Below are 22,234 nucleotides of genomic sequence, written 5' to 3'. Positions count from 1 at the left end.
GGCCGATCTGCCACTAACGGGAGCCTCAACGTCCCGACGACAAGGATGCTGACATACAATCTTTTCCTAAAAAAAGCCTAGCGGTTCCGAGTACGCGTATAGATGGCTCGTTTCCGCGTATTTGTCATTGCTTCGCTCTGCTTTGTCCCGAGTCCATGTGAAAAGAGTGTCTCTAAGCTGGTTTTCTCCTGTCTCTCAATTTTCTCTTCGCTTTGACGTTTGTTCGTGATACGAATCCGCGGGTTTACAAACCAATCATACAATGTCTTCTCGAAGAACTCATACCAAGTCTCGGACAGGCTGTACAAACTGTAAGAAGCGTAAAGTCAAGGTTCGTAAACTATAACGCCCTTTCCTTACCGGAGATTTAGGCTTCTCCATAACCGTTTTCTGTGTCTAACCGAAGTAGTGTGATGAGGCTCGACCATCATGTTTCCACTGCACAAGACATGGCGTAACATGCAGTCTCGCGTCACAACCTTTGACTAGTCTAGGCATATCTTCAGTTGACAGCAGCAGTGACAGTCGTTCATCATATTTTCCCAACTTGAGCCCCTCAAATTCAACCCCAACTCCAACCCTGAGTTCCTTAGACAACCATCATCTAGTCGACTCCCCTGACCCCTTTGGCAGCTACAGTCACCCCAGTCCCACACAGCAGATCGCTCCCTTCCCTCCACATGAACTCTGGGCCCGCGATTGTGAGCTTATGCATCACTACTGCACAGTAACCGCAGATACCTTGTGTGTCCGGAAAGATCTGGCATACGTTTGGGGCGTCGCAATTCCAAGATTAGGTTATCAAGACCCTTTCGTCATGCATGGAATCCTTGCCATTGCCGCAGCCCACAAGGCCTATCTGGTGCCAGCTAATCGCAAGACGTATCTGCCATTGGCTGACTACCATCAAACTCTTGGCTCCGAGGGCTATCGTCGTTACCTCCAACACTATAACATGACCAATTGGATGCCTGTTTTTGGCTTTGCATCTCTCGTTGTGCTGCATATGTTGACGCTACCCACCCGGATGGATAACTGTGCACTGGAAGACCCCATCACAAATCTCATCGAACTTGCTGGGTTGTTAAGGGGTATCAAGACAACATTAGAGCCAGCAATGGGGCGGATAGTCAGGACAGAATTTGCTCCTGTCGTCTTCGGAATTTGGGTTCTTGACTCTGACAACGAGGCAGAACGGTATCCATGCCCGAGGCTACGATCTTACCTGGAAAGAAGCTGACCCAAGCCCTAGCTGTCCCTCTCTCGAAAACTCGTCTCTGCCCACAGATACATGGGCCGCATTGCAAAGGCTTCGAGCCTTCCAAGAAGCTGATATCCCTGCTAGCGGCCTGCAACAGTATACAGCAGCTATAGAAGGTCTGGAAACCTCTGCGAGACTATTTGCCGCTGCTGGGTTACATGCAGAGGTCGCAGCGGCACATTTTTGGCTATACATTATTGATGACAGTATACTCATCGACTTAGCTGCACAAAGGCCACATGCTCTTCTTCTCTTCGCACATTACCTTGTGCACTGGGCAGTATTTGAGAAAGGCTTCTGGTTCACGAGGGGTTGGTCTCGACAGGTGATGGCCAAGATAGAAGAGGGCTTGAGCGGCAGGCCAAATTTCTTAGAAATGATGCAGTGGCCCAAACAGATGGTCGCTGAAGCTGTTGTGTAGGCATGGGTGCCCTCAGCACCAGCATAAAGCGTTGTATTCTGTCCGGAATAAAGCCTGATAACCTTTGCTTGAAACATGAGTTGCTTAATTTGAATATTATAGAATGTGCCTTCGATCACAGTTCCGGTTCATTGACTGTATACTCGTTGCTCGTAGATATAAGCTGGAACGTACCCCAAGTACCCTCGTCCATATAATCAACCATATGCCAATATGCATCTCGGCGAGCAATCGAGGCCTCGTCTGATAATCCCAAAGGCAACGACTCTTCAGTGATTTGGCGCATTTGTCGCCTGTTGCCGCCATTTTCACCTACTGAAATATCAGAAACGGTACGTTTGCGGCGGCAAGAAACAGGTGCCGGCGAATTGGATGGGCTATCTATCAGTGATTCCGGATGAATGTGGTTCTCTTGCTGCACATCCTCTGCTTGCTCGATGGTAGGGACTACGAGCGATTGCTGAGTAGAGTTTTCGGACGGAGCTTCCAGGTGCTCCTTTGGGCATTCCGCTTCCGAGACAACGCGCCCATGACGAATACTCGCTTGCGTCTCCAATAAGGGGCTCACGAATCGATGGTCTATATTGACGGGGCGTTTCTGACTTGCACCCTGCGACTCACGGACTGGTGAGCTTGGGACAGAGTCGGGTCCGATCGTTGTCTGGCTGCCATGTTGCTGATGTCCGTCATCTGATGTGTGTTTGGCAGCAAAATCTTGCATCAGTAAATCATGTTCAAATAGTTCACCGGAACATAATGGCCCAAACATGCCCCCAATGGTGACCCCTTACATATATCAGCTAAAGACATGTAGGTCCATATGCATTACTTACCATTCTTTAGCCACTCAGCATTATTGACAGTGCATGGCCACACGTCTAGTGGCCGGAAAGCTTCGACGAAGTGGCAGAGTTCTGGTAACGAAGAATGCCTTGAATATGGAAAGTAAATAGTTCTTGGGAGACTACACTTGTCACGCTGCTTCTGATTCTTGGGATTCTTTCTCAATCTCTCCACCAGCATCATGATAACTTCTTCAGCAGAGTGAGCATTCAAGGTACCAATGCCCCAGTCCAGTGGAATGTTGCGACCGGTGGAGACTATCTTCTCCAAGGTCCCTTCGAGTATATCTGACATATCGGTTGAAGCGATAGATGAGGAGAGGAACCTTGGGTTCACGATTAGCATGCCTCCCGCAAAAGTGATATAATGTACAAACGTATTGAACAGGGTGGCCAAGCTAGCTTGGTCCAGAAATTCCAACTCGGCTTCTCGTTGAAGATCATCTCCACCGCCGCCGACGCCAACTTCGGCCAAGTCTTCTCCCGTAGGCAAGTGGGCAACGATAGGTTGAATAGATATAGTGGTAGGTCTTTGAGCCACTTCGCATAAGTTCCCCTTTTCACAACTATGTAAGCGGACATTTACATCTGACGTTAAGCACCCTGGATGTGGCATGTTGCCACACATGTGGCCAGTCAGAGCCGGCGACTCTGGAGTAAGATGAGTGTCTGTGTCAAATCTCGAGTCAGGGGTGTTTGATTTGAGCGAACCATAGATCCGGAGTTTGTAATCGTCGACATGAATCTGTTAATATCAGTGATCAGAGTTCGGCGTCCTGTGAGGTCATTTTGACTGACTTTAGATTTTAAAGCCTTAGATAAAGCGAGCCAGACATCTTCATATCCGTAAGTCCATGCTTGTAGGTGGAAGATGGTATCACTTGGGTATTGGGAAACCTTTCGCAACAATTCAGCGATGCCTTGGGCTTTCGTCTGAAAAGGCACATTCTCGGTGAAAGAGGTGTCAAGATAGATTTTATCGAGCGTCTTAATGCCCGACGTATACTCGATGAGATTTGGATTCCGGGAAATTGCATTGACGAACCAGGGTTCGCTCCGGATATCTCCTGTGTAAAGAATTGCTTTGTTATCTCCTTCGACCACTTGACTTGGTCAGAAACTGTAAAGGTTGTTTTTGGGTGTCAACCTACAGAACATCACCGCCCCAGGACAATGGTTGGCGTCAAAAAGAGTTACCTGAATCTCGCGGCCCGGGCGAAGCTCGATCGATGTAGGCGTTTTCAAAGGCAAGGGTTTCTATTCGTTTCAGCACAAAGTTGGGGAAATAGAGAGTATACATACCAAGACTTTGCGGAGATGCTTGAAGGTTTGCTGAGTTGATTCTAGCACCCCCTTGGCATAGTTGATGCGACAAGGATATCGTTCAAGACGAAGAAGGATCTCTTTGGTGGCTGCTGAGCAGTAGACACTGGATCTGCAATTAGTAGAGTACTCAAACCAAGTTTGGAGATGTACAATGGAGATCGCAGGCTCTCGATCCCTGCCAAGTGGTCGCTGTGAACATGACTTAGGAAACAAGCAAGTGGTGGTTGTGCACCGGCATTGCGCCGGAAGAAATCGACTGAAATTTTGTTAGATCATGTTCACCCTTTCTCGGAAATCAACTGACTTCGTATGTCTGGAAACTCAGACACAATGCCGTTGAACGTTGACATTTGCAATACTTAGACGCGAACAGTGAATTCGCACAAAGCGGATGTGCAGAATAGAGGAGCCGTTCACGGAACTCGGACGAAATAGGAGCTTTGTATCATTCATCCGCTTGATCGTTGAGATATAAGGAGATCAGTTTCGAGAATTATTTGTTTGTGAGAGAACCTCGTGGTGAGGAGTGTTGTGAAGTTGTTAAAAGAAGGTATAGGCCAGTCAGGTTGAATCATGGAGCAGTCGCACTGTCATTCCTCCACCCCAGTGACACACTTGACACAGTGCACACCTGCCTGTCTGACCAATGCTCCATGCCTGCCTAAAACACCACCCGCATCTGCATCGCAACAGCATCTCAACCTTCTCCTCCCTTCCTCAGCAGATTCTCATATATGCAGTGATGGGTTTCCACCCTCTCTATTGGGGTTTCCGCTATCTATCGTGAACGTGATCTACGATAAAGTACTCCAGGCGCCACGTATTAACAGAAGCAAAGTGCTAAGGATATAATCTTCTTCCCACAGTCAACAGGTACATACGACCATAGGTAGTGGAAAATACGGGATCCCGTCTGCTCTCCCATAGTCAAGCCACTAACCGGCGGATTAGTAGTTGGGTCGGTGACGACCAGCGAATCCCCGCTGTTGTATGTTTTTGTCTTTTTGCTCTAGACTCTAACTTTTATCTAGAGTCATCCTCAAAGTATTTAATCTTGGTTTGTGTGGTGGTTAAGTATCGAGGTTGCGGCAAGCCTCGTACGAGATGAGAAATGACTTGTGAAGCTTTTGGTATCGATACATGGATCCAGACTTTCACAAGCGGATCCGTCAAGAACACTACCATCCAAAGTCGAACCTACACCGTTAGCTATTTCCTCCATGCCGCAATGGCTGGTGAACGAGCTTCAATGTCAAATTAGTTCCCGTCCAGTTAACCAGTAAGCCGGAAGGAACATACAGGTAACATGTAACCAATAAAGGCTGTCTTTCTAAGTTCTGCATGTGTGGTGGTTTAGAACTAAACCTTGGGCTTCTTGCACGGGACTTCGCGACATCTATTTAAACTACAGGCTTGAGAGGTTTCTCCATTCATTATCTATCTCATCTAGTTTCACAGACTGAACCGTCTTCTTCGTTAATCGTCATAGTCATTCATTCCGCAACCGCAGTATGCAGCAACAGACCACCACTACCAGCAGTGATATCCAGCTTCACTCCTTGAGCGATGAAATACACATGGCCCTCGGATAACTCAAACGACTGATCGTTTGCCTTGACACTTGCGCTTCCACGTGTAGCAAGCATAATCTTGGGACCACCTTCACTCAATGCCTCGCGCTCACCAGATTTCAAGTCAGTCGCAAGCACGTTGAACTCGCTGGTAGGTGGCTTGAAGAGCTGGGTCTTGCCCTCCTTGCTTCCAGGATAAGTTTCTGGCTGCAGTGTCGTCTGTGACTTGGTCGTGGGCTCCCAGTTAAGCACTGAGCAGAACTCATCGACATTGTCTCGCTCGGCCTTGGGACAGAATCCAGTGTTGAGAACATTGTCAGAACGTGCCATGCATTCAATGATATCGCCCTGGATATAGGCATGAATCCCGCCTGCAGGAATGTAGATAACCTCGCCTGGCTGGAGCAGCATGTAGTTCATACACAACAGTCCGACTAGGTTGCCAGGGTCGTTTGCTGGGAAATTCTTCTCGAGTTTCTTGGCGACCTGTGGAATGGCCGAGTTGAGTCCCGTAAAGGCAGAGTCGGGGAGTTCTCGGATTGCTTGAAAAGCCTTCTTGATGTCTTCGTCAGATGATGTTAAAATAGTTTTAACGACCTGCTTCAGTCCTTCTTGGCTGAGCTTCTCATCCGCGACAGTTGCGCCACCGGCGACAAGGAAGTGTCTCAAAGGCTTCTGGCGTAAGATATCCACGATAGCCTCGACAGGTTTGAAGCCGCAGAATGCCTCAAACTCAGACAATGCGAGGGCGATTTCTGGCTTGTGGTTGCCATCCGTGAATGAGCCTGGGTCCTCCTTGTGCTTCTTACTCGAGAATTCCTTGTTAGGATGAACCTGCAATGGCAATGCTTTCGCAATAGAAAGAACCTTGGGAAGGTATGGAAGCTTGCTGTGTCCGAACTTTGAAGTGATTTTCTCTCCCAAAAGTTCCTTAGGGTATCGGTCCAGAACGTCTTGGAGATCCTCGCCTGTGCTAGCGACATAGGATGGCAAAACGGGGTATGTGCCCATCCACATCTCAGCATATGGCTTGTCCTCGTCAATCTTGAAGTTCTTCTTTCCATCCCCATCCCATCCCGGCGTCTTTTCACAGAGTCGTGCAGATAGAGAGTTAGAACCTTGTTTACCCCATGGGTATTGGTTGCAGCCGCAACGGAGCTGATAGAAGGAAGCTGCTGGTGTCGACATTTTGAGATTCAATGCAAAGAACTGTAATTTTTCTTCTGGGTCAGTGACAGTGGGCAACTAAACAGTAGTAGTTCTCATTGATATATGGCCACTCGCAGCTGATATAATGTTGAGCTCCAACAGCCGAATTCATCGTCATTTTGTCATCACTATCGTTGACGTCAGGCGACAATGATAATTGAATCAAGGTCATATTGTGGTACAATGCGAGGTTCTCGATAGACCCAGTATAATTACATCACTTGTTGGTCCCTCATTCTGTAGAGGTACGTACATCTTCGCAAGGCTTGGCACGTCAGCCGAGAGAAGATGAAGGCTTTCCAGATTCGATCCCGATCCGGCCGGACGTTGGCCTCCGGGTATGGCCCGCTTTTTTATATGCTTGCGCCGAAAATCCCGGGCTGTTTCATGGACGTCACAGGACTACATAAAAGACATCTCAGCGTCCACATATGCTGTACGCCCACCTAGACTATGGTCTCTGCTAAATCCGACTCTCGCAGAGTCAGCGTTGTATCTTTGTATTACAGATACCATCCTAATGCACCCTTACCCTGGAGACCGAACGCAGGATGGTTTTTTTTTAAAATGTAAACAATTTGTTGAGGGTCTTACTAATATTCATATACTAATCACTTATTAAACAAATACATGTTTCGAGAGTGAGGTTTACTCCCGTGCTCAAGCAGTTTTTTTTTTATTACCGTTAGTTGGCAAACACATTATGAGGGATGAGACCATCCTACGTATCACAAATGAGCATACTAGCCAGGACACAGCCATGAGCACGGGAACTCATTATAAGAAAAGTAACTGAAAACTCCTCGGCAAGCTTTTCAAAAGTCATCTACACCCCGAACCACTCCAGTATAGAGAACGTGAATAGTGGATCCTGACTTACCGGCAATGATCTGTCGTCGGCAGTCGTACTTTTCAGTTTGAGGACCAACAGGTGGATCCGGTGATGTTCAGATCAGTCTTGCGATCAAGAAATGCAAGCTGTCGGCTAATTTACTAGAAGAGTGATCAGCCCCGTCGTCAATAGCACCCGACACATCGAGGTAGTTTGCGGTGTGACAAGTGAGCCCTGGGGCTAGCTTGAGATGGTCTGATGTAACTCTGCCCAACTAAAGTTCATGTATCTGACCATCCCGTAAGTCAATTTATTTCCGCCTTTACTATAAACTCAGGATGTCGATGCATAGAAGCAGGACCTCCTATGTATACCATTTGGTTTATAGACCGCTTACACGGTTGGTCATATCTCGAGCTCGTGGCGCACGGTTTGGCATAGTCAGAGATCGGGTCGCATAACAGGCCGCGGCGACCCTTTGAGAGGATCAAGACCCCTGCAGAAGCGGGCCGCTCATTGCTACGGATTGGGTCGGGATTCCTTGTTGGTTTTGTGAAGAACTGACCAATGGTAGATAGAATGGGCGTTCCTGGCTAGGATGAGGCCAGCGTCACTTGCATTAGCCCCGAGTCATCAGACGAGGGTCTTTTTGTATGTGAGTGATATTGAGTTGAGCAAATCGATGATGGTCCAGCTGCAACTTTGATAGTTCGGCAGACCATTAAGATGTTCTCTACCTATCAATGGATGTGAGTCTAAACATGTGACATGCTTCATGCATGGACTATGAAGGAAACATGAATTTGTCTCTCCCATGTGCTTCTATTGGGCTGTGATTAGATGTGATTGAGACGATGAGGGAGCCCCGACCGCTGACCCCAAGCAAGATAACTAGAATGGTTTCCATTTTATTGATCAAAGAAGGTGTGATGGCTAGGAAGAAAAATTGTCTTGGCGTACATGATAATGATGAGGCTTCATTTTGGCGTGACTGTCGAACGAATCGCCTTGCAGGCCTGACTCGAGATCACCGGACACTATTCAGATAGTGATATGGAGATTGACGGCCATTGCCCATAGAAACAATCTAGCCAGTCCCATGCATTGAAAATTGTGATGCCTAGTGTATTCATCAGCTTGTAGTACGCATTTCACGAAGCCATCAACAGGCAGCTGTGATTCGCATATCTCCACGTAAGTAATAACGCGGCCCATGAATGTTATCACGAACCGAACTCAACATTATTATCGGTCTGTGATAGTGTCGGATTAGAGTGAAGAGGACAATATGGCGGCGGTTAATCATTGAGGCTTAGACAAGCCAGGAATAGTCGAGCCACAAGATACGGGACGAGGAGTGGTTTACAAGGCACCTTTGCAACGTTACTGGCTGTTGATATTTGGCCTAAGATGGCCCATCAGGCGGTTGTTGATGCGGCTAGGCACTAAAAGCTCATGTTCTGGGGTGCTTGAGTGGAGATATATGCCGCGATGAGACGGCGACGGGGGTGATCATGAACCAGTGGTGATGGAAGACGATTATCTGTTGCATATTGAATATTGTAGTATGCATGAATTAAGCGTGGGCGTTACTGTATGGTTACAATTGGTGAGTTGAAACGATGTTCCGTAGGCGCAGTACAAAAGATAAGTTCTGTACCTAATGTCCGCTGAGGTGAGGTCGGGTGGTCTCCAAAATCAGAAGGTGCTGCTAAAAGCTGGAGAGCTCCCGTCCTACCTAATTTAGCCGTCTCTAGAGCTACTGTACATGCCACGGGTCTAGACTTTTATCCGTCTCATCAGCTGCGGCACTCCAGAGTAAACTGCGGTGTTTATTTGCCCTCATCTGACTGTGACAAAACATTGTTCCTGGGCCTACCTCATGTCTTAGGTACCCTTACCGCGCTTCGACGCCCCCCCTGGAACTATTTCGTCACCGCCGTACGCCAACTGGGCCTGACGGACCCCGCTCTCCATCAACCTCAACCTCAACTCAACCTTCGACTCAACTTAAACGAAGACACGTCTCTGTCCATCCCTCGCAATCTCCGTGGGACGATTTACTATCGACTGGTGTGCCTTCTTGCAGCTTTCGTTGACAGATTTCCTCTCGACACCACCCCTCGACGGCCCCTGTCAACAGTGCATCCTAGCTGCATCTCCCTCGAGCTTATTTGACTCTGCGGTCTCTCTAGCTCTTGGCCGGCTTCGTACTGTAGCTGTCCCCGCTACCGCCCCCAAACCATCCTCTTACGACCCGCCTCTCACTCCCGTTCTTACCACGCACTTCGAACCGTATACATAGATCGGGTCGCATTGCAAGCGGCCATCCGGTTATCGTCCTCAATATTCAGGGACTTGATCTGTCTCTTCCTCAGCCTTGTCATTCCGCCCGGCATCTCCTGCAACCCTTAGCTGCATCTGTGCGACCGCCAACTTGGAGCTCCAGCAGACATCTCCACGCTCAGCTGCATATTGGCCACATACCTTTCTTCTCACTCACCTCGATCCGTAGTCCTATCCGATCGCGCCACTACGCTATTCGCCCTTTAGCTGTTGCCTGCCATGGCACAGTCTCCGATGATCTCGGTACCCCTCAAGGCTACCAACGAGATTGACTGGATTGAGCCTCTGAAGGGCTATATCCGCGATACCTATGGCGATGATCCAGAACGCTATGCAGAGGAGTGCGCGACACTGAATCGCTTGAGACAAGATGTGCGGGGCGCTGGAAAGGATAGCACTTCTGGACGAGATATGCTTTATCGCTACTATGGGCAGCTTGAGCTTCTTGACTTACGGTTTCCTGTTGATGAGCAGCACATCAAGATATCCTTTACATGGTTCGTTTCCCCGAGGTCGAGTCCGACCGGATGGTGCGCTGCACCTTTTGACACATGCTGATTTTCTATAATCAGGTTCGACGCATTCACACACAAATCTACCGCGCAATATTCACTCGCCTTCGAGAAAGCCTCTATCATCTTCAACATCTCTGCTGTTCTCTCCTGTCACGCTGCTGCTCAAGACCGCGCCGAAGAGTCCGCTCTCAAGACTGCCTACCACAACTTTCAGGCTTCAGCTGGCATGTTCACTTACATCAACGAGAACTTCCTCCATGCGCCATCATCCGACCTTAGCAGAGAGACTGTCAAGGCACTGATTCATATCATGCTCGCACAGGCTCAGGAAGTATTTCTTGAAAAGCAAATTGCTGATAAGAAGAAGATTGGGCTGCTCGCGAAGTTGGCTGCCCAGGCTGGCTATCTATATGGCCAGGCCCTTGAAGGTGTACAGGAAAATGTGAACAAGGCTATTTTTGAGAAAGTGTGGCTGTTGATGGTACAGGTAGGTTCACCCGTCACCATGCAACATGGCTTATCTTTGGTGTTGTTTATTCGCTAACGGCACCAGATCAAAACTAACCTGCTGAACTCTATGGCACAATACTATCAAGCCTTAGCGGATGATGAGGCTAACCAGCATGGTATCGCTGCTGGAAGACTGCAAGTTGCCGAGGCCCAAGCAAAGGAAGCTGAGCGCATTGCCAGGAACTTTCCTAGCTCGGTTCCCATGAGCTCGAACCTGAGTGCCGACTGTGGAGGATTTCTTCAGGAAATTACGAAACGACATCACTCGACAGTGCAAACTCAGCTGCAAAGTGCTTTGAGGGATAATGACTATGTGTACCATCAAGAAGTGCCCGCTGAGGCCAGCCTGGAAGCCGTCGCCAAGCTGCCAGCCGCAAAGCCAATTCCTGTCAGCGAGCTATATGCTGGCCAAGACATTCAACGTATCACTGGGCCTGACCTTTTCGCTAAAATTGTGCCGTTTGCTGTTACGGAGTCTGCTAGCTTATATGATGAAGAGAAAGCCAAGCTTGTACGAGCTGAGGCAGAACGGGTGGAAACGGCCAATGATGAAATGGCAGCCAGCCTGGATTATTTGAGGCTGCCAGGAGCATTGCAAGTGCTCAAGGGTGGATTCGACCAGGATATCCTGCCTGATGAGGACTTCCGGCAGTGGTGCGCTGATGTTTCTGACCAAGACAACCCGGTAGCCTTGTTCGATTCGCTCCGGTCCGAGAAGGATTCCATCCTCATGATCCTGGATAAGAGCACGAAGCAACTCGATATGGAGGAAGGTGTATGTGAAAAAATGCGATCCAAGTATGAAAACGACTGGACACAGCAGCCAAGCTCGAGACTCACAACAACATTACGGGGCGATATTCGCCATTACCGCGAGGCTTTAGATGAGGCATCAAGGAGTGACAACCAGCTAGCGGGTAAACTTCGACAGAACGAAATGGATTTTGATGAAATGCGACGGGCTGCTCAGTCAGGAGAAGTCGACCAGCTGTTCCAACGTGCCGTTGCACAAGCGCGAGCAAGGGGAAGTAACGCAACAAGCCCAGCTGGCATCGAGCCGAATCTTCTGGATGACGACTTTGAAGAGGGTCCTAGTGTTGTGGATCAGATAAACAGGGTTGAGGATATTCTCAAGAAACTCAACCTTATCAAGCGAGAACGAAACCAGGTGCTGAAGGATTTGAAGGAGAAGGTGAGTAAAGTCACTAGTATTCAATCAGAAGCGGGACTAACCTTGCTAGGCTCACAACGACGATATTTCCCAGATTCTCATATTGAATAAGAAGTCTATATCTAATTATGAGACGCAGCTTTTCGAGCAAGAGCTGGAAAAGTTCCGGCCTCATCAAAACCGACTTTTGCAAGCCAACCACAAGCAGTCGGCTTTGATGAAGGAGCTCACGAACACGTTCAACAGATTATTGCAGGATAAGCGAGTTCAATCGGAACAGAGCAAATATGAGGCAATCCAGCGGCAGCGATCATCAGTCATCAACCGATATAAGCGCGCATACCAGGAATTTCTGGACCTTGTCGCAGGCTTACAGAGTGCCAAAAATTGGTATACTGAGATGCGCGAGACAGTAGAGAGCTTGGAGAAGAACGTTGACAGCTTTGTCAACAACCGTAGATCAGAGGGCGCGCAGCTACTCAACCAAATTGAGCAGGAGCGGTCATCGAGCAAGAACTCGCAAGCCGAGATGGAGCGAGAGAGACTCAGGGGTCTCATGGACCGAATGTCGATAGACCCTTCCAAGTCATCGCCACAGCCTCAGACGCAAAATCGGCCAACACCCCCCTCGCAGTATCAACAGGGACAGAATCCTCGATATCCGCAAACCAATTATCAAGGCCAGTATCAGGCGCCGAACTCACCTCCGGCGCAGCAACAGACCCTGGCTCAACAACAAGCATACCAGAACTTTTCTCCGCCACCAACAACACAATCGTTCGGACCTCCTCCTATCAACACCTTTGTGCAGCCTACATATAATCCAAGTCAGTATGGACGCACACCGGGACCTACGTCGCCTCCTCCGAATCAAACGTCGTTCAACATTGGAGGCTACCGGGGCCCTGCATCACCGCCTCCTAACCAGACAACGTTCGGACAAACTCAATCATTTGGAGGATACGGAGCTTCAGCTACACCGCAGACACAGGGAGGCTATGTGCCACCTGGATTCGTGCCACCTCCGCCACCCCCTGGGCCACCACCGCTTGGACCTCAGCAGACATTCCATTATGGAAATCAACCTAACAGCGCGCACCCAAATAGTGCTTATCCACAGAGTGCGCATCCTCAATCAGCAGCCCCTCAGCAGCAGCAGCAAAATGATCCTTGGGCAGGGCTGAATGCATGGAAGTAATTAGGAAGTGAAGGCGAGTCTTCGGGTTTAGGGGCTGGCTGTGTGGGGATCCTCTTCAAACGACATAAGGGGCTGGGGGTGACAGTAGTAAACAGACGACTATTATGCTTGTCGATGAGTTTTGACATACATTTGGCTATGATGCATTCGTCTGACCTCAAGAGAAGGGATACGGTGATGGAAGGAAAAGCGACTGTGTTCAAGCATTGCAGCTATGAGAGCTGAGTGGAAGAATACGACATAGAGAAGAATTGCCAACAATATTTGTTTCATCTTGTAAGGTTATCTGAGCTTAGACTCGCCACACTTTAAACCGAGGTTGTGGTTGCGGTGAAATGAGGCTAAAAAGCCCCCACCCAGGCACCCCGCATGCCTTTACCCCGATTGCCCGAGCTGTTTAACCCCAACTAAAGTAGGGCGCTAGACTTGATGGTGCATGTTGGGAGTAATACAGGCAATTTTAGAGGCTGTTCAAGATAATTTATGGAGTATTTCCCCGCAGAAGTGAACTGAGGTTACTGAGCTTGAAGCGGGAGGTTGAACTTTCAGACCGGTCATGTCGCCGAACCGACTCGGCTTCGTTCCGCTACCCGTTATTCCCTGACTATCCGGTCTCCGTGTTCGGATTCTCAAGGGATTGTTTTTTATTTCTATTCTTCTTATACCCTCGTCTTCTCATCTTCTCACTTCCATTTTACTCCTGACTCTTTTGGCCTTTGATTGATTGACCTATTCTCCCGAGATCAGGACACAAGATATCCACATATAGGCTATACCCTGTCGATCAAGGGCCTATTTCGTCATTCATCCTCGGGCAAAAGGCAACGGTCCTCTTTTTTCCTCAGTTGAAGCGCGTTTCTTGCAACAAACAACATATCGAATACTGCCAAAATGGTGTTAAAAGGCGGCGAGGTTGCTGAGCACAACAGCGCAAAGTCGTGCTGGGTTATCGTTCACGTATGGACGCCATGAATTGAGTTGCGACTTACCGACATTTACTGACTTGAATGCGATAGGGTAAAGCATATGATGTGACAGAATTTCTGCCAGGTATGATATACTCAAGAAGTGAACATTGGATAAGACTGACGACTTGCAGAACACCCTGGAGGTCAAAAGATCATCCTCAAATACGCTGTAAGTCTCATCCTTTACTGAACATCGCTCATCGACTAACACGTGCCAGGGTAAAGATGCTACCGAAGAATACGAACCAATTCATCCTCCCGACACCCTCGACAAGTATCTTGATGCCTCCAAGCATCTCGGCCCTGTCGATATGGGCACCGTTCAGCAGGAGAAGAAGGAGGTAGACCCCGAGGAAGAGGAACGTCTGCAGCGCATTGAGCAGAAGCCTCTTCTGTCGCAATGCTATAACCTCTTCGATTTTGAGGCCGTCGCTCGACGTGTGATGTCAAAGACTGCATGGGGATACTACTCCAGCGCTGCCGACGATGAGATTGTAGGTTTTCCTTGCACCACTACTGAGGAAGTATCTAAATGAGAATAGACAATGCGAGAGAACCACAGCGCATTCCATCGCATCTGGTTTCGTCCTCAAATTCTCGTCGATGTGGAAAATATCGACTTCTCAACTACCATGCTCGGCACAAAAACAGACATCCCCGTTTATGTAACAGCCACAGCCCTCGGTAAACTTGGAAACCCAGAGGGTGAAGTCGTCCTCACCCGCGCCGCAGCAAAGCACAACATCATTCAGATGATCCCCACTCTTGCATCATGCTCCTTCGACGAGATTGTGGACGCAAAAGCAGGCGATCAGATCCAGTGGCTGCAGCTCTACGTCAACAAGGACCGTGCCATCACTAAGAAGATTGTGCAACATGCTGAGAAGCGCGGTTGCAAGGGTCTCTTCATTACCGTTGATGCGCCCCAGCTGGGACGTCGCGAGAAGGATATGAGATCTAAGTTTACCGATCCTGGTTCCCATGTCCAAGAGGGCACAGATACGGATAACAGCCAAGGTGCTGCGCGCGCTATCTCGACATTCATTGACCCTGCACTGAGCTGGAAGGACATTGCGTGGTTCCAGAGTATTACATCCATGCCTATCATCCTCAAGGGTGTCCAGCGCGTCGAAGATGTCCTCAAGGCTATTGACTACGGCTGCCAGGGCGTTGTTCTCTCCAACCACGGAGGTCGTCAGCTTGAGTTTGCCCGATCCGCCATTGAAGTCCTCGCTGAGACAATGCCTGTTCTACGCGAGCGTGGTCTCGAGAACAAGATTGAGATTTTCATCGATGGCGGAATCCGCCGTGGAACTGATATCCTCAAGGCTCTCTGCCTAGGTGCTCGTGGCGTTGGTATCGGACGACCCTTCCTGTACGCCATGAGTGCTTATGGTGAGGCTGGTGTCGTACGAGCTATGCAGCTGCTGAAGGATGAGCTGGAAATGAACATGCGCCTCATTGGTGCTAGCACTATCGAGGATTTGCATCCCGGTATGCTTGACCTGCGAAGTCTATTCCAGCATTCTGCTGTGCCATCGGATAACCTTTCATCTACTGTGTATGATCCTTTGTCTGTGCCTGCTCAGAGACCCAAGGCTGGACCCAAGCAGGACGCCCCCAAAGCGAAACTCTAGGCGAGCTGTGTTTGACAAGACTTGTCTTTTGGATATTTGTCGTGACCTTAGATGTAGAGAGGTTTAGATACACGAGTTCTTTATAGCGTCGAACTGTTTATAAATTTTAGGATAAATTTAACATCGCTATGCAACCAATGCTAATTTGACTTAATGCTACTCACATATCCATTACCTTCAACGGTGCCGTGCTCTTATAATCCCCTCATAAACTCCTGCAAAGATATTGGTTTTCTCACAGCGTTATTCAACCCTTCATGATACGTCACCCACACCTTGCGCTCCTTTTCCTCGTGCTTGGCTTGCTGCTGGGGAGTATTCCCCGTAATCTCAGCTAGCGGCCGCGCCTCTATGATTCGGCCAAAGAAATCACGCTTGATGAGTGTAGTGTCCTGTGATGATGCTTCGAGAGCATGTTTCTTGGAAGCCATAATCTTGTCTGTGCTGAGGTGCTCAGCGTGTCCAAGTGGGTTGCCTGCTTTGAAGCGAGACTGTCGAGCGCGAGCTTCTCGTTCCACTAATGTTCGCTTTAGTTCTTGATCGAGAACTTGACGAACAGCATAGCGTGTTGGTGCTGCCGAGGGTAGGAGAAGTGATGCAGCTGTTTCGAATGTAGCCAGAACATCGAGATCCCTGTAGTAATGTTAGTTGTGTTCATCTGTTCGAGGTATAGAATGACTTACGGTTCCATACGATACACATATTGTGGTGTCCGATTGGTGAGCGACTCACTCTCAATTCTTCCCTTCTGCAGCTCGATACCAACTTCAGCGAGGACCTCAGCTGCACGCTTGACCATGGCACGTTCGCTCTCCCTGCGTACGCTGGCCGTGGATCCTTGACTACCACCCACCACAACGGGCTTGACGTCCGGAGACACGATACGCGCAAGATAAGGGAGGAACTCGGCAGCAACATCTTCAGCGCTGCGGAACGAACGCATCAGTGTGGGTGGGAGTTGTCCCTGCAAAGCCTGGAGCTGAGTCCTATTCTGACGCTCTGCTTCGAAAGCTTGGTAGTCAGCTCGAGAACCAGAGAATGGCAGTGGAGGCGCAGAGTCATCCTCCACATCACCACCCCAGCGGCGATCGTAGCCCATGCTGGGAAGATAGCGTTTGGGAGATGCAAAAAGGTGATGGCATGCTAGAACGGGCTGGCTGAGATATTGTGCCAATTCCCACTCTTGACTAGCATAAAGCCGTGACTGACATGTGTCGTGAAAGTGCAGCCATTCGTATGCTTGATTAGGCTTGGTAAGGTACAGATCATCGTTGAACTCGCGATTCGGGTATTCGGTAAAAACCTCCGTCATGATATGGCTGATTTCGCCGCTTGTATCAATCATTTGCCGCAGTCTTTCCATGGCATGCTTCTTTTGATACTCGCCGAAACCCAGCTCAGCCTGCGGTTGCTCATGCTGTGTTTTGGATTGAGACAAATCCATAGCTTGCTTTGGAAAGCCGCCACCTTCTTGGAAGAGGCGTGAAACGATATCCTTGACACCACCTCGACCCAGACCTCGAGCACCACCAGCGCCGCTGGTTAGATCTTGAAGGACATTGCGCTCCAGCCACTGCCGCGTGAGAGAGCCCTTTCCTTTCAGATTTGATGCGCGAAACCGCCCCGCTACCCATTCACCAACGACCATGACACCTCGAAGGTCACCCTCCACTGTGCTCTCAGCTCCTCGTCTAGCGTCAATGCCGCTCGTCATACCCCAGGCCGCCTCACACAGCTTTCGTGCAGCGTCTTTCTCGCAAGGGATACCCTCCTTTTCAAAAACATTCTTTAACCTGGTAACCACCGACTCCATAGTGGGCTTGCCAACGTGAATAATTTCTGCCAAATTGGAATGCCGGAGTGGTCGAAGCGCTGGCGCGTATACATCGTTACAAATGAGAATCAGGGGTCGGAGCAGCCGGAAGTCGTCACCCTTCTTCTTCCTTCGCCCGTAATTTTCTGTGGTGGCACCCGACGCATTCTTCTGATCCAGGAGAACAAGATCTATCAGTGCTTTGACAAAGCCGCCTTCACCTGATCCCCCTGAACCAGATACAACGCCATCCACTTCATCCACCACGACGCACGCTGGTTTGGCCAATTTTGGGGGGCCGTCTCCGTCCTTGCGGTTACTGACAGTTTTGACACTCTCTGTTCCCAAGCTTGTGCGGATGCGGTTCTTGACGACATCGCGACTTCGGTCGTCACTGGCGTTAATTTCCATAACTTCATAGCCTGCTTGTCTCGCACACACGTGTGCCAACGTTGTCTTTCCTAGTCCCGGAGGTCCTGTGAGCAGCAAGATTTTTCTATGAGGCTTTTCCTCCTCTTCTTGTTGCTGAGCACCTGGTCGTCTGGCTATCACGGGCTTTGACTTTGCTGCTCCAGGGAACACCACGGGATCCCACTTTTTCAACCATCCTAGTACCCGTCTGTTGGTATTATCGTTACCACACAGATCCATAAAGTTCCTTGCCCGGTATTTCTCCGTCCATAAGCGAGTTCTCTTGGGCTTTTTGCTGTTCGGCAGCTGGGGTTCGACTGATTGTACAGGCACATTAGGCCTTTGCGGCTGCGTTTGTTTCTGATTTGCGATCTCTGCGGATGCAGCGCTCATGAGATTGTGGATATCTACGCCGTAGTAGCTTCGTTTCGCTCGCCCTTCTTTCGTTTTCGATCGAGCTGCGACCATGGACTCGTATGTTGGCGCAGAGTTGGCCTTTCGCTCCTTGATTGTGACGGACTTGCCGTTACATGTTGTTGCCTTGAAAGATTGCGGCACAAGATTACTGAAAATCGGAGTGGTGAAGATTGGTCTTTGGCTCAGTCGTGTTGGTTCTTGAGCTTGCACATCGGGAGTGCTTGAGGGTTCTTCCTCATCAACTAGATCAATAGTTGTTGTTTGGTCATGTGCAATGGTATCTGAAGGCTTCTCTCGTGGATCCTCGGTCATCAGACGTTTTGCTACACGAGTAGAGTCGGTAGGTTCGCCATTGCTGTCTGAATCGGACTCGTCGTCCTCAACAAGGAATGGACCTCGAGCTTTTGGTTTAGGAGGGCTATGATGATCGTGGGGTTTGGCTCGTTTCGCCGGCGGCGGAGAATGAGGGAAAGTGATAGGTGACGACGCTGAAAGCATTGTGGAAGGACTTTCAAGAGTATGAGAAGTAAAAGATCCTTAATATTAAAGGATTGTGAAAATGGTGGTGTTGCTGGTGGGACTCATGAATTCCTTTGGGACGTCTCTGAGCTAGGGACGCGTCGTGTTTAATTGAGTCGCGTCCTGCGTGTAAGTTAGTGGGGACCCACCTATTCTCATCTTCCCGAGCTGACATAAGCGAGTGACTTTGAATTGAACCACCACGGCCGGACCCACGAGATAATCCGGTGATCCAGCTGAATTGATGCCAAAAATTTGGCTCTTAACGACAATCACGACGAGCCAGTTCCCAGCACCGTGGGTCTCAATCTGCCAATATGCGTCGGCCTACGAAATACTATAGTCTGACGAGACCGGTATGCTCAACCTTTGACCCCAATTGACCCGGGCTGGCTGTTCCACCCCGCGCGAGGTGAATTTTGCCTTGCTAACCGACACACCATATAGAAACTCAGGCAATCATGGAACAAGTACAATCTGTTTAACATTGCCCGTGCAGCCGGTCGTGAGCCCCAAGTCAATAGTCGAGCAACATTTTTCCAGCAGAAATGGGCAGCCAAGTCGAAAACCCGAGGTTATCACGGCGAGCATGTTTCCGAGAAGAAGTGGGTGCGGCTCTTTTCAAGACGTCTTCAATCCGCTGTCGACCTCCCTCCCGAATACCTAGCCGCCAACGATGGTGCCGAGCAGGCGGCTGGTCGTGGTTCAGGTCTGACGACGTCCAATGTGACCGCCGAGACCTACTCCAGAGTTCCCAAAGGCAGTACAACAGTCCGAAGTCCTTCTCATCCTGCTCAGCGAGGCCGAGCTTTTGGAAATGTGAATGATATGCTCTCGGAGCATTTCCAGAACATGACACCTTATATGCAAATGACATTCGCGCCATTGGAGCGAAGATTGGATACAGCTGTTTTCCGTGCTATGTTTGCTAGCAGTGTACGACAAGCTCGTCAATTTATTATTCACGGAGCTGTCAAGGTCAACGGCAAGAAGGTTTGTTTCAATAGAAAACTCCTATCACGGACTGCTCTAACATTTGACAGATGGTCCACCCATCGTACGCATTGAATCCTGGTGATATGTTCCAAGTTGAGGTTGAGAAAGTTCTGTATGGCACTGGAGAGCAAAAGACAGCTGAGTATACAACTATGGAAAGCCGTGAGAAGGAGATGCTCGACCAACAAGAAGAGTCAGTCAGAAAGCATGGGCTGAAGAAGCGATCCAAAGTCCTCGAGGCTGTTGCTAAGGAAGGAGAGGAAGCTGAGTCCGCTGATACAAAGGCTCCTGGAAAACACGCGCGCAAGCGTGTTGAGCGAGAGGTGCAGTTGCACCGTGTCAGAAACCTCCGAACAACCGCCAGAGAGATTCTCAAGGGTGATATGAGAAACCTTTCTGCTAAGCAGAAGAAAGATTTACGACTATTTCGTGACACTGCTCAGCGTTTCCTGTCTCTTCCTGAGGCTCGCGAACTTGACGCACGAGACCTCCTCCATCAGATTCAGGCTCAGATCACAAAGCTTGAGTCTGTCGATACATTCCGAAAGGCTGACTCAACACTGGCTAAAGCAGCCAACGCTGAGGGTTCAGCTGAAGCATCGGCTGAGGAGTCCGCTGAACCACAAGTTGAGAAATCAAATTCTAAATCAAGTAAGGAGGAGAGAGAGGCGAAGAAGTTGCAATTCAAGAACAACGTCCTTGAGAAGGGTCTGGAGGGCATCACGAATAAGGCAGATCGCGACCGGGCTATGAATATTCTGGCCACTGAGAACTTGACCCATGAGGAGACCCGCCGCCTCATCAACATTCTCAGAAACGACTCCGAGAACCCTATCGATCCCTCTAAACCCTATGTTACTCCCTGGCGTCCTCGCCCATTCATGTCTGCCTTTGCCTTCATCCCTCGCTACCTTGAGGTTAACCCCAACATCTGTGCTGCGGTCTACCTGCGTCATCCTGTCGCAAGAAAGGGTATGGCTGAGGTGCCCACGCCTTTCAGCTATTTGACCAACCAGCTGGCCCACAACTGGTACTTGGGACGAGGTTAATGAAAAGAAATATGTGGTTTTTGGAATTGGGAAGAAATTTGGCTAGGCGGATGGGATGCCTGTGTAATATACCACCTTCTAGAGTGTACGGTAGATAACCGGATGTACCTTGTATGTATCACCACCGTTAAAAGCATGACAAGTCTGGATAGCACATTATTTTCCTGCCATTAGAAACAGTGCTAAGCGTGCAATTAAGTCCACATATATTGATACTCATACGAAATTATGATTTGGGTCCTTGTATAAAGTAGGTAGCTAGTGATGTCAGCTTTGTGAGCATGTAAAAGAAATGGGTTGTAGGTGATTAATAAGGTTTGGAAACGATCACATATAATCTCCGCAACATGAGAGAACTCCGCGCGCCTCATCTGCTGTGTAACTCGAGTACGGAGTACACGGGCGGGCAACTCGGCTGGTAAATGGCTTGAGGAGTCATCAACCGGATATTAGATTCCTGGTCTCAAGGCACCAACAACGGAGGACCTATTGGTGCAGAGGATGGCAGCTTTGACGTTACTGTTGATGGCTGGATTCATACTGGTTTAAAGTTTGGAGGCTATCTTGGACATGCTCTAACAGAGGGATTGTCAGGGGCTTGATACGGCTGCTCTCCGTTCTTTTCTAGTCAACCGGTATCACACTGAGAAGGTGACTGAGAGAACAAGTGCATATGTATTTGGGTATACCTAGTCTGAACGAACAAGTCAAAGCGTATGCCTCAAGCTGATAAGGTGCAGCTGAGCCGCCAGTCCACGTGATTAGAGTAGACATACAGTACAAGGCAGTACATGGCCAACTCGTTCCTTCAAGGCGCCACAAGAAGCACGGATGGGGTTATTGGGTACCACGTCCGTGGATAAGAATGCAGCTCAAGTCCCGGCCCAATAGAGAATCTAGACCTGTTGATTGCCGTTCTGTAGCCAATCTGAGGACTCTCCTGAGAGCTTATCAGGACGGCCTGCCTAAGTCGCACAGCCGCTATCAGAGACCCTGGAGCCCCGGGCCGCTACTGTGCAAAGGGTGAGGAGCCACATCCTTGGCTGGCCGATCTCAAGTGGGGGATTATGCGGGAAAGATGTCGATTATCTCTGTTGAGAATATTATCCCATCCCATGTGATAGACAGCTGGTGTTTTGACCTTTGGGAAATAAGCTATCCGGGCTGTCTTCATTCCCTCCAAAAGCCGAATATTCAGACTATACCGAAATAGTATCAGACC

At 49.3% G+C, this 22,234-nt stretch overlaps 7 protein-coding genes and 1 non-coding gene across 17 annotated transcripts; 5 read left to right on the top strand and 3 right to left on the bottom strand.

Annotated features, from left to right (window-relative positions):
• Positions 1-179: 179 nt before the first annotated feature.
• Positions 180-1,858, top strand: FOXG_19237 (uncharacterized protein). 2 transcript variants are annotated; one of them, XM_018399432.1, is made up of 3 exons: positions 180-331; positions 410-1,197; positions 1,253-1,858. In XM_018399432.1, exons 1-3 carry the CDS (start codon positions 263-265, stop codon positions 1,680-1,682), a joined length of 1,287 nt encoding a protein of 428 aa, XP_018242250.1. In that variant the 5' UTR covers positions 180-262; the 3' UTR covers positions 1,683-1,858. The 2 variants fall into 2 exon arrangements, with proteins under 2 accessions (XP_018242250.1, XP_018242251.1); XM_018399433.1 differs by having other exon boundaries at positions 180-1,197; positions 1,253-1,808.
• Positions 209-4,437, bottom strand: FOXG_06402 (uncharacterized protein; the record flags this gene model as incomplete). Of its 7 annotated transcripts, XM_018385061.1 has the most annotated exons (9): positions 4,155-4,424; positions 4,001-4,106; positions 3,827-3,953; positions 3,676-3,781; positions 3,323-3,627; positions 3,236-3,269; positions 2,902-3,175; positions 2,516-2,850; positions 1,647-2,468 (listed from the first exon to the last, which is right to left on the bottom strand). In XM_018385061.1, the coding sequence occupies exons 1-9, from the start codon at positions 4,198-4,200 to the stop codon at positions 1,798-1,800; spliced, it is 2,004 nt and encodes a 667-aa protein (XP_018242245.1). In that variant the 5' UTR covers positions 4,201-4,424. The 7 variants fall into 7 exon arrangements, with proteins under 7 accessions (XP_018242244.1, XP_018242247.1, XP_018242245.1 ...); XM_018385060.1 differs by having other exon boundaries at positions 209-2,468; positions 2,902-3,269; positions 4,155-4,416; XM_018385064.1 differs by having other exon boundaries at positions 3,827-4,106; positions 4,155-4,390.
• Positions 4,438-4,729: 292 nt separating this feature from the next.
• Positions 4,730-4,845, top strand: FOXG_19236. Its single transcript, XR_001936375.1, has one exon. It is a non-coding gene; the product is annotated as a 5S ribosomal RNA (ribosomal RNA).
• Positions 4,846-5,113: 268 nt separating this feature from the next.
• Positions 5,114-6,798, bottom strand: FOXG_06401 (phosphomannose isomerase type I). The gene has a single exon (XM_018385058.1). It carries the CDS (start codon positions 6,607-6,609, stop codon positions 5,344-5,346), a length of 1,266 nt encoding a protein of 421 aa, XP_018242242.1. The 5' UTR covers positions 6,610-6,798; the 3' UTR covers positions 5,114-5,343.
• A 2,519-nt stretch (positions 6,799-9,317) lies between these two features.
• Positions 9,318-13,604, top strand: FOXG_06400 (vacuolar protein-sorting protein BRO1). Of its 2 annotated transcripts, XM_018385056.1 has the most exons (4): positions 9,318-10,305; positions 10,381-10,810; positions 10,877-12,025; positions 12,075-13,604. In XM_018385056.1, the coding sequence occupies exons 1-4, from the start codon at positions 10,028-10,030 to the stop codon at positions 13,200-13,202; spliced, it is 2,985 nt and encodes a 994-aa protein (XP_018242240.1). In that variant the 5' UTR covers positions 9,318-10,027; the 3' UTR covers positions 13,203-13,604. The 2 variants fall into 2 exon arrangements, with proteins under 2 accessions (XP_018242240.1, XP_018242241.1); XM_018385057.1 differs by having other exon boundaries at positions 10,381-12,025.
• A 140-nt stretch (positions 13,605-13,744) lies between these two features.
• On the top strand, positions 13,745-15,986 carry FOXG_06399 (L-lactate dehydrogenase (cytochrome)). Its single transcript, XM_018385055.1, has 5 exons — positions 13,745-14,159; positions 14,219-14,252; positions 14,302-14,339; positions 14,389-14,664; positions 14,713-15,986. Exons 1-5 carry the CDS (start codon positions 14,094-14,096, stop codon positions 15,805-15,807), a joined length of 1,509 nt encoding a protein of 502 aa, XP_018242239.1. The 5' UTR covers positions 13,745-14,093; the 3' UTR covers positions 15,808-15,986.
• FOXG_06398 (chromosome transmission fidelity protein 18) lies at positions 15,834-19,077 on the bottom strand. Its single transcript, XM_018385054.1, has 2 exons — positions 16,491-19,077; positions 15,834-16,440 (listed from the first exon to the last, which is right to left on the bottom strand). Exons 1-2 carry the CDS (start codon positions 18,944-18,946, stop codon positions 16,002-16,004), a joined length of 2,895 nt encoding a protein of 964 aa, XP_018242238.1. The 5' UTR covers positions 18,947-19,077; the 3' UTR covers positions 15,834-16,001.
• Positions 19,078-19,180: 103 nt separating this feature from the next.
• FOXG_06397 (uncharacterized protein) lies at positions 19,181-21,233 on the top strand. Of its 2 annotated transcripts, XM_018385052.1 has the most exons (3): positions 19,181-19,323; positions 19,415-19,960; positions 20,011-21,233. In XM_018385052.1, the coding sequence occupies exons 1-3, from the start codon at positions 19,285-19,287 to the stop codon at positions 21,010-21,012; spliced, it is 1,587 nt and encodes a 528-aa protein (XP_018242236.1). In that variant the 5' UTR covers positions 19,181-19,284; the 3' UTR covers positions 21,013-21,233. The 2 variants fall into 2 exon arrangements, with proteins under 2 accessions (XP_018242236.1, XP_018242237.1); XM_018385053.1 differs by lacking the exon at positions 19,181-19,323 and having other exon boundaries at positions 19,331-19,960.
• The last annotated feature ends 1,001 nt before the right edge of the window (positions 21,234-22,234 follow it).

This window comes from Fusarium oxysporum, chromosome 2 (assembly GCF_000149955.1).
Source record: "Fusarium oxysporum f. sp. lycopersici 4287 chromosome 2, whole genome shotgun sequence".
Lineage (NCBI taxonomy): Eukaryota > Fungi > Ascomycota > Sordariomycetes > Hypocreales > Nectriaceae > Fusarium > Fusarium oxysporum.
Note: the sequence above shows the minus strand (reverse complement) of the source record. Positions and strands in the feature narration are given on the sequence as shown.

What these genes read in the sequence shown, in the direction of transcription:
- FOXG_06400 (XM_018385056.1), top strand. Translation starts at nt 10,028, where the DNA reads ATGGCACAGTCTCCGATGATCTCGGTACCCCTCAAGGCTACCAACGAG. An exon ending in ATCAAGATATCCTTTACATG is followed by an intron (nt 10,306 to 10,380) that starts GTTCGTTTCCCC and finishes TTCTATAATCAG; the next exon opens with GTTCGACGCATTCACACACA. An exon ending in TGAAGGATTTGAAGGAGAAG is followed by an intron (nt 12,026 to 12,074) that starts GTGAGTAAAGTC and finishes TAACCTTGCTAG; the next exon opens with GCTCACAACGACGATATTTC.
- FOXG_06398 (XM_018385054.1), bottom strand. Translation starts at nt 18,946, where the DNA reads ATGCTTTCAGCGTCGTCACCTATCACTTTCCCTCATTCTCCGCCGCCG. An exon ending in TATGTGTATCGTATGGAACC is followed by an intron (nt 16,441 to 16,490) that starts GTAAGTCATTCT and finishes ACATTACTACAG; the next exon opens with GGATCTCGATGTTCTGGCTA.
- FOXG_06399 (XM_018385055.1), top strand. Translation starts at nt 14,094, where the DNA reads ATGGTGTTAAAAGGCGGCGAGGTTGCTGAGCACAACAGCGCAAAGTCG. An exon ending in CGTGCTGGGTTATCGTTCAC is followed by an intron (nt 14,160 to 14,218) that starts GTATGGACGCCA and finishes TGAATGCGATAG; the next exon opens with GGTAAAGCATATGATGTGAC. An exon ending in GCGCTGCCGACGATGAGATT is followed by an intron (nt 14,665 to 14,712) that starts GTAGGTTTTCCT and finishes AAATGAGAATAG; the next exon opens with ACAATGCGAGAGAACCACAG.
- FOXG_06401 (XM_018385058.1), bottom strand. Translation starts at nt 6,609, where the DNA reads ATGTCGACACCAGCAGCTTCCTTCTATCAGCTCCGTTGCGGCTGCAAC.
- FOXG_19237 (XM_018399432.1), top strand. Translation starts at nt 263, where the DNA reads ATGTCTTCTCGAAGAACTCATACCAAGTCTCGGACAGGCTGTACAAAC. An exon ending in GTAAGAAGCGTAAAGTCAAG is followed by an intron (nt 332 to 409) that starts GTTCGTAAACTA and finishes TAACCGAAGTAG; the next exon opens with TGTGATGAGGCTCGACCATC. An exon ending in TCTGACAACGAGGCAGAACG is followed by an intron (nt 1,198 to 1,252) that starts GTATCCATGCCC and finishes CCCAAGCCCTAG; the next exon opens with CTGTCCCTCTCTCGAAAACT.
- FOXG_06397 (XM_018385052.1), top strand. Translation starts at nt 19,285, where the DNA reads ATGCGTCGGCCTACGAAATACTATAGTCTGACGAGACCG. An exon ending in ACTATAGTCTGACGAGACCG is followed by an intron (nt 19,324 to 19,414) that starts GTATGCTCAACC and finishes CACACCATATAG; the next exon opens with AAACTCAGGCAATCATGGAA. An exon ending in TCAAGGTCAACGGCAAGAAG is followed by an intron (nt 19,961 to 20,010) that starts GTTTGTTTCAAT and finishes AACATTTGACAG; the next exon opens with ATGGTCCACCCATCGTACGC.